This window comes from Adiantum capillus-veneris, chromosome 24, assembly GCF_014529385.1.
Source record: "Adiantum capillus-veneris isolate H3 chromosome 24, ASM1452938v2, whole genome shotgun sequence".
Classification (NCBI taxonomy): Eukaryota; Viridiplantae; Streptophyta; class Polypodiopsida; order Polypodiales; family Pteridaceae; genus Adiantum; species Adiantum capillus-veneris.
Window position 1 is genome coordinate 46,607,675 of NC_140954.1, and position 8,479 is coordinate 46,616,153.

Here is an 8,479-nt window from a genome sequence, read left to right on the forward strand (position 1 = left end):
TGATACGCTTGATTAATTCTTTGATTTTTTGTATGTAGTACGCAAAAAATTTGTGTAGGTGTGTACACTTGCTGGCCCTACCTTCGATCCCCTTGGATCTATGCTTACTAACTTCGGAGGTCAGAGTTCCTTGCTTGATGCTGGGTGTGTATCACCCTAGTACTAATAAAGTGCTCAGGCCAAGGGCCTTAGACATTTTGAGTGTGAATTCAAAGCTTCATAAATGTCATATCCGACAGCAGTAGCGCGCAAGGGCCTGTTGAAAGAGATGGTGGTCGCTATAGTGCGACGCGGGTTTCAGCCCTGGGTCGAGAGTTTCTCCTTAGCCCGATGTGATGCCGTAGAGCCTGAGAGGGTGCGATTTGCTGCAGGTCGCTTGTCGACCCTTACCCATTGCAAGGGCTATTGCCCATGCCATCGGCTTTGTCGTCCTCCTCACAGGGGTTGAGCTCCACGGCCTCAGTGACCCCGACATGAAAAAGCATGCATGAAGTTGTGTGGTTCTCCAACACCACGGCTGTGTCTTCCCAAAATTAGAAACCTTTCTCTTGGTACCAATGTTAGACAAGGGGAACTAGAACCTTGGAGTCCACCTCCCAACCACCCACTATATAGCATGGCTCCTAACCCTTTACCCTAGTTGTAGTTCCATTCCACACTACGTAGCCCGACCTTGCCATTGTCTAGTCCGGCCTTTTCGTTGTCCTGACAGGTCCCCCCTCCAAAAGGTGTTTGTATTATAGATTCTCCCATCAAGAGAGATTTGGTACAATATAATCTTTGTGTTCCTTGTGACCTTGGTGATGCAATGAAGATGGAAAGCTTCATGCATCACGAGCATAACATATATACTTTGCAAAAAGAATTAACTATCTCGAGCCTCAGTTCCAATGCCTCAAACACCTTTGAAGGTGGAGAGAGCTAGCGGGGAATGAGGGTAGGGAAGAGGAATAAGAATCTTTTATAGGAGAAAGAAATGGATCCTTACTTATCATCACTCTTCTTGCTTAGAATAGCATAATAGCATAGTAATGAAGATGAATAAGATGGAAAGCTTAAGCATTGAAGCATGGCTCTTGGTTGGATCTGCATTCCATAGACAAGAGTGTTGGTGTAGGCTCTCAACTTCTAAACAAGCTTGGAGAAGGAGATGGAGCTCTTTCACTTTGTTGTTCACACAATGAGAGTATGTTGGTGTGTGTATGGGAGATTATACCCCCTCTCATGCTTGGTCCACCTCTCTCTCTCTCTCTCTCTTATTATATATTTATTTCATTTGGATATGTTTCATCTTTTTCCTCTTTGCGAGAAAGAACTTAATTATTTATTTTTATGCATCTAAATTCTCATTTGTCCCCCCCTTAAAGCCTATTTAATAGGATTCAAGCACATCATGAGGGCCACATGATGAGGATCTTGACATGTGTCTTTTTATCCTTCTTAAGATATCATGTTTGAATTGAATACTTCAAGCACCTAGTCAATTAAGCATGGAAACCATTTATGACTTTTGAGAGTTTATGTTTGAATTGAACACTTCAAGAACCTTAGCCAATTAAGCATGAGAAGAACCTCAAGCTTGGCAAAGGTTCCCACAAACACTTTAAAAACTTTAGTTAGCAAGCATGACAAGCACCTCATGCTTGGGTACGATTCCCACCTCAAGGTCAGCCCTAGCTTGCCTAAGGTCAAAGGAATTTTTAATACTAACCTTTGGAGATCTTTAATGAAGCTAAACCTAAGGTCTTTTAAGCTCCATTATATGCATATTTCTCTTTGAGATGTAAACCTCTCTCCTCTTGATCTCTTACTGAGGTAAATCTAGAAGCACTTATTGCACATTGCTCTTTGGTAGACCGTCTCCTTTTGGACCCCTATTGAGATACAACCATTTCTCCATTTGGTCCTATCTATATCCTACCTCTTTTTCCCCTTTTATCTTCCCATGTTAAATGATCAAATTAATATGAGAAAATTATTTAGTAAAGTTAGATATTATATTTTATGACATTCTAACACATGAGGAGACAAAGTGCTTTAAAGATATGCTTTCAAAGCATGGTAAGGCTTTTTCATTTAAGCCGTATGAGATAAGATGCGTTGATCCTTCTATTGTAGCTCCTATGGTAATTTTTACAATACCTCATCTGCCTTGTAATCTGTAATCATTCTAGTTTCAAAGGCTCATTTTCCCAAATTAGTAGACCTATTGAATAAAAAGATGAAAATGGGGATTTTGGATCCTTCTTGTGCTCCATACTCAAACAGGTGGTTCACAGTTCCAAAGAAGAATGGTGCTCTACGCTTCATCCAAGATATGCAACCAGTGAACAAGGTGACAATTAGAAATGTAGGTACATGTTTGATTATGGATGAGTTTGCAGAGGCATTTGCAGGGAGATAAATCTACTCAATCGGGGACCTCTACTCAGGATATTAGCAATTTCATCTTGCAATTGAAAGCAAAGACTTGAAGACCATGAGGACACCTTCAGGATTGGTAAGAATGTGAACCTTACCGTAGGGAGAAACCAACTCGGTTGCATATATGATGAATGGGGGAAATAAGGTCTTACGTGACTTTATTCCTCAAATCACAATGCCTTTTAGTGATGATTTTTATGTCAAAGTATGTGAAGAAGTGATAAAGATAAAGCTTTGGATCTCACAGGATGTTGCAGGTTTGTGGTAAATTACATAAATGATTGTGATAAAATTTTGTTTAGGTTGGAATAAGTGAATCTTACTTTGTTAGGGAAAAATTCTATGTTTGGTGTCTATGAAGTACTCATTATGGGGCACATGTGCGGACCATATGTAGGAAACCTTGTCCAACAAACGTAGATGCCATCCAAAGAATGAAAGAAACATGCACTAGCATCACTAAGGTTAGAAGGTTTCTGAGAGCATGTGTCTTTTACGTTATTTGGATTCCACATTATGCACATGTAATCGATACTCTTTATTAATTGCTTACAAAGAATCAAAAGTTTGAATGGACAAAAGCACATGTAAAAGGCATTAAAAAATTAAAGGAGATGCTCCAATCAGCACCAACTTTGAGAAAGGTAGACTATCAGTGTAAAAGGCCAGTAATAATGATAGTAGACACCAGTCCTACAAGGATTGGATGGGCAATAGGGCAAGATGAAGAAGAAGGACACAAGTATGTGGTGAGATTTGGAGCAAAGGTACTGCGTTCTTAACAAAGAAACTATCCACAGATAAAGAGAGAGCTATGGGGTATGGTTATAGCCTTACAAAATGGAAAAGAGTACCTCATTAGTACATATGTGCTTGTAGAAACATATTGTATACCACTTGGGATGATTACAAGCTGCTCAACGCCAGACATTACTATGTTGTGGTGGACTGCCTACATTAAGTCCTTAAATCCCGAGTTTAAGCACATTGCAAGTGAAAACAATACAGTGGTAGATATGCTATCAACTTTCAAGGGCAAGGTATGAAGATGAGTCACATATGATTCATGAGGGAGTGAGAGTATTGATGCCTAATTGTAGTTTTCCATAAACATAAGCCTAAGTCTACACTTGCTCTTAGAGAAAGACTAGCCAATCTTGTAAGCTATCCTTGGAAGATAAACTGTAATCAAAGGAAGGTCTTGAAATTGGTGCATTAATCAAGGCTTGAAGTCTTTCCTCTTCTTCTCTCTCTATCAAAAAGATGAATAACTCCCAAAGAGTTTGTCAAGTAAGATGTGTTTTACTTTGATATTTTATTCGTTTCTTGTTGTTTTCTTTTTCATCTCTAATCCAACATATATCTCTAATTTGATTTCCCTCCCTAACCAAATCTATCTCTCTCACTTTTAGAAATTCATTCTCTCTACAAATTCTAGGCTTGCTACAAGTACTAGGCTCCGCATTATCCTTCTGCCTACGGGCAAGAATAGGGCTTGGGAGGGAAAATTCTCTTTTCTTCACTTTTCTCACATCTACATTTTGCACATACTAGAAATATCCTAGATGAATAATCCACATGATGTGAGTTTCTATTGCTTCCACTCTATACGATCTATTACAATTAACGTATGGATTAGCCAAAAAATACACTTTAAACAATGTATATTATTTCTCTTTGGCCCAGAAAGGCTCAATAAAATACTTCTTTCATTGGATCTTATCATACTACCCCTTGTAGAATATAAATTTTCCTTTGGCATAAGTGTAGCTATCTTGCTATGAACCAAGACAATTCGTACACACAATTAATCCCAATCACTAGACAAAACATATATATTATGGTAAGCACAAAATTACAATTCCAAAGAACAATTTTAACCTGTTTGGTTGGCAAAGATTGAACGTCCTTAAATCATCTATTAACCCTTTCATATACCCATGATACGATATGACCATAGCCTTGATGTTTTCATCTTTGTGTTGTTTTGATATGCTCTTTTGTGTTTTTTCTTTGTGTGTGTGAGTGCACGAGAGAAAGAGTGGGGCTTCTTTGATTACACTTCCTTCTAAACCATAAACTTCATGGCATCTATGGTATAGCTCCTTCATATAATTTTTGGAGTTCTCTCACAAACTCTCAGAGCCAAAAGCCTGGTCCTTTCATGGAAATATTTCAAACTTCTCGCTAGCATCAATCACTGCTCAAGGCTACCTCCAAGGAAACACTCATGTTTGGGCCAAAAAGCCTAAGGTAATAGATTGTACCGACTCACCTCAAGAACAAATTTCTATAAAGAGGAAACCGAGCTATCAACTGAAGACAAACACCTCAATCAAGAGAAAGAAGAGCTGCAAACAGCAAAAGAAAATACCTTCAAAGACACAAGCAATGCGACAAGTATGGGTATGAAAGTCAGAATTCAACCAAGCTATCCAATAACGACATATGGAGCATCAGATGCTTCCAGTCAAGATACTCGAAGCACAAGGATTGATGAAGGTAATACTAAAATATGGTTACCAAAAGTAGTAGCTCAACCTAGAGCAACTTAGATCAGTCGTGTAACATAGAGATCCATACAAAGATAATCAGTCCCAACAGACAAAATCCAATCACAACCGAGGGTGCTACAACCTCCACATGGATACCTCATCGTCTACTACAAAAGAAAAGCTTTTACAACGGTAAGAACTAGGTATGGATACCAAAGCCTAGTGTCCATTAAGTCATAGAGCAAAAGGGGTGAATGAAAACAACGATCGCATGGGGACCAAAGACAAGGTGGATTCCAAAATCGCTAGTGGAAACCCAATTTTTAAGAATGTTGGAATTAGGATTGCAAGAAAACACACGGAGCTTGGAGAAGACGAAGGAAGCTCAAGGCAGGCAATAGAGAGTGTATCACTTAGTGTGCAATGGAAAGTTAGATAGCCCTCAATGATGGGTGTATATACAATGCACGTGGGAAAAAACCTCCTAGTAAGGGAAAAAATGCCCCGCCGGTCCTAAGTGTGTGTTGACATACATCACTATCACACGTATCTGTTAACAAATCCCCCCTGGGAGTGATGTGGTGAACAAGATCTGGCACATAGAGTAAAGGAAAGTGCCATTCCTTGAGGACATGATCGGTCCACAAAGGAGAGTAAGCTTAAAGATTTGCAGAAAGCTTTGAACTCTCATGAGATAATGCCTTTATCAAAAGATCTACAAGGTTGTCCTGTGTTTGCACATAAGCCAAGTTGATCTCTCCTGCTGCGAGCCTCTCCTTGACATAGGTGTAATGCACCTCAATGTTCCTTGTACGAGCAGGAAAAATTGGGTTCCTTCTGACCGCTATCAATGTAGATAGTGTTGGTAGCGTCCTATCCAACACCCATATCATCCATAAGGCGTCTGAGCCATACACACTCAATCATAGTTGTGAAGAATGCCCTATACTTAGCCTCACAACTAGAAGTAGCCACAGTAGGTTGCTTCTTTCTCAACCATGATATACATGAACTACCAAACATGAAATAAAAACCACTTGTGGACACCCGTGTGTCAAAACAACCAGTCCAAATTTGAGTTCAAAAAAGCATGTAAGTTTGGAGACAATGATCCCAGCTTGAGATAAAACAAGCCAAGATGTAAAGTGCCACTTAAGTAGTAAAAAATTATCTTGACAGCCTGCCAATGGTTAGACCCTGGGCTATGCATAAATTTGCTTACTTGTGAGACTATAAACTAAATATCCGGCCTCGTGTTGCACACCTAAATGAGCCAACCATAGTTCCACGCCTCGATGATCTTCGGCATGATGTTGATCCTTTGTTGAGTCCGGTCTCCAAGTCGTCCCCTAGTCCCTAGGTTATATGATCACTCCCCCCGGATGAGGCACCGGAGTTGATCCCACTTGTCTAGTCCATGCTCAATCCAAAATCGTGAAAAAAGATGTCCATTTTTTTTCTCCCTAAAGGGGGAGGTGTGGTGTGTGGTTGTGTAGGTAGAGTGTGGCCACCTAGTGTGGTCGGACATGTTATGGTTATAACTGCTTGGTGGTAATATAAGGAGGTGCCACATGAGAGAGAACCACACTCAATTTGGTCCCATCTTGTGAGCACCCCACAATATGTAAGTTAAATTTGTTAAAAAATAAAAATTATGCAGACAATATGTGACATGTAATTTAAAGTTTGTTTAAAGTTTATTAAAGTGTATGTCTAAGCTTCTCTATATAGTCGTCTCGTTGAACAGACACACAAACACAACATTACACCTTATATCTTTCTACTTAATGTTCGCGAATTTGCTCAAGTCGGCCCATCCAAGGCCACCATTTGTAAAATACGATATAGCGCTGACCTCTACAGAAAGAAATAATCACTACCAGATATGAAACGCAGCACGACATCAGAAATGACTGCGTTTTCGACGCCAACGATACTCAAAATGGTGATCATCTCTCTTTCTGTAGTAGCGTTTCTGCCTGAAACAGTAGAGTCCCCCGCAGCCTTTCCAGCTATCCCAATTCGGCACATGAGCCGCAGGGTTGCTTTGTTCGGCATGATGGACCAGGCAGCGAGACTTAAAGAGTCTGGCAACGCTCATAATCATTCGTCTGCACCGGATACAGTCCGGAGGAGGATTCTACGAGAGATATCTAGCCCTGTGGTTTCCGGCTTTAACTTTGATGAAAGTACAGACTACTATGCGCGACTCTCTGTCGGCATCCCTAGCCGCCACTTCTACTTTACGATCGACACAGGCAGTGACCTCTCATGGCTACAATGCCAGCCCTGCAAACTGTGCTATCAGCAGCTGGACGAGCCCGTCTTTGACCCCCGGCTCTCTAGAACATTCAGCCAAGTCGATGGCCGCTCCTCTCTTTGCGGTCGCCTCAACAGATATAGCTATGGCATATCGGCCCCAGCTGGTAGCCCTGGCTGCAAGTATAAGCTTCGGTACAGCGACAATTCCTTTACTTCTGGCATGCTCGTTCAGGACACTATCGCGCTCCAGTCCGGCCACAGATTCCCTACCATAGCTTTCGGTTGCAGTAACAAAACAGCTGGCGCCCATAACCCTACTGCTGGAATTCTGGCATTGGGTCGCAGCTACTTTGGCTTGTCCTTCCAGCTGAAGAGGCGCCAACGTGGCCTTAACAACATCTTCTCGTACTGCTTTCCTGCCATGTACTCCGATGACTTCTCCACGCTTACCTTCGGCGCCCCGGCCCCCCCAAACACTGTCTTCACCCCGCTCATCACTAACCCAGCTCAGCGCCACCTCTACTTTGTCCAGCTAATTGGCATCAGTGTTGGTGGTGAGCCCCTCCTCCTTCCTCCTGGACTCTTTGACATCGACGCCAGCAGCGGCCACGCGGGTGGCACTACCATCGATGCTGGCTTCACTGTCACTGATCTTCCTGACGATGCATTCATCCCGCTCATAAAGACACTTAGAGGCGCAATATCCGTTGAGGATCCACAACTCATCCCCTACCGCACCTACGACCCCTCTAAATTGGACTCCACCTGTTACCTCCTCAAGGACGGCGTTCCAGAAGGTCAACGTTTGAAGGGCATTCCCTCGGTTGTTTTTCTGTTCGCCGAAGGTGCCCAGCTTGAGGTACCACCTGCCAGTCTGCTTAGGTACATGCACCGTGGGGCAGCAACACGTAACAAACCATTTTGCATAACCTTTGAAAGGTCCGCGGGCACTGACACTGTGATTGGCAACGCCCATCAACAACGCGTCCGCATCACCTTTGACAATGAGAACGACAGAATTGGTTTTACACCAAATTCCTGCTAACAACAGAGATGTATATGATGTGTGTCTTTTTGAATAAAAAGCCTAAAAGGCCCATTTCTCTATTAATTTCCAGCTAACAACATAGATGTATAACAACAAAGATGTATATGATGTGTTTGTTTTTTAATAAAAAGGCTAAAAGGTCCATTTCTCTATTAATTTTCGGTTTCTTTTCCAAGCATAGGACTTTTCAGACAACTTTCTCGGAGGCATAACTTGATGTTCCAATCACTGAATGACGCACTGTAATGCA

General features: G+C 41.7%; 1 protein-coding gene across 1 annotated transcript; it reads left to right on the forward strand.

Annotated features, from left to right (window-relative positions):
* Positions 1–6,804: 6,804 nt before the first annotated feature.
* On the forward strand, positions 6,805–8,226 carry LOC147426314 (protein ASPARTIC PROTEASE IN GUARD CELL 2-like). Its single transcript, XM_086498198.1, has one exon. It carries the CDS (start codon positions 6,805–6,807, stop codon positions 8,224–8,226), a length of 1,422 nt encoding a protein of 473 aa, XP_086354324.1.
* Positions 8,227–8,479: the final 253 nt, after the last annotated feature.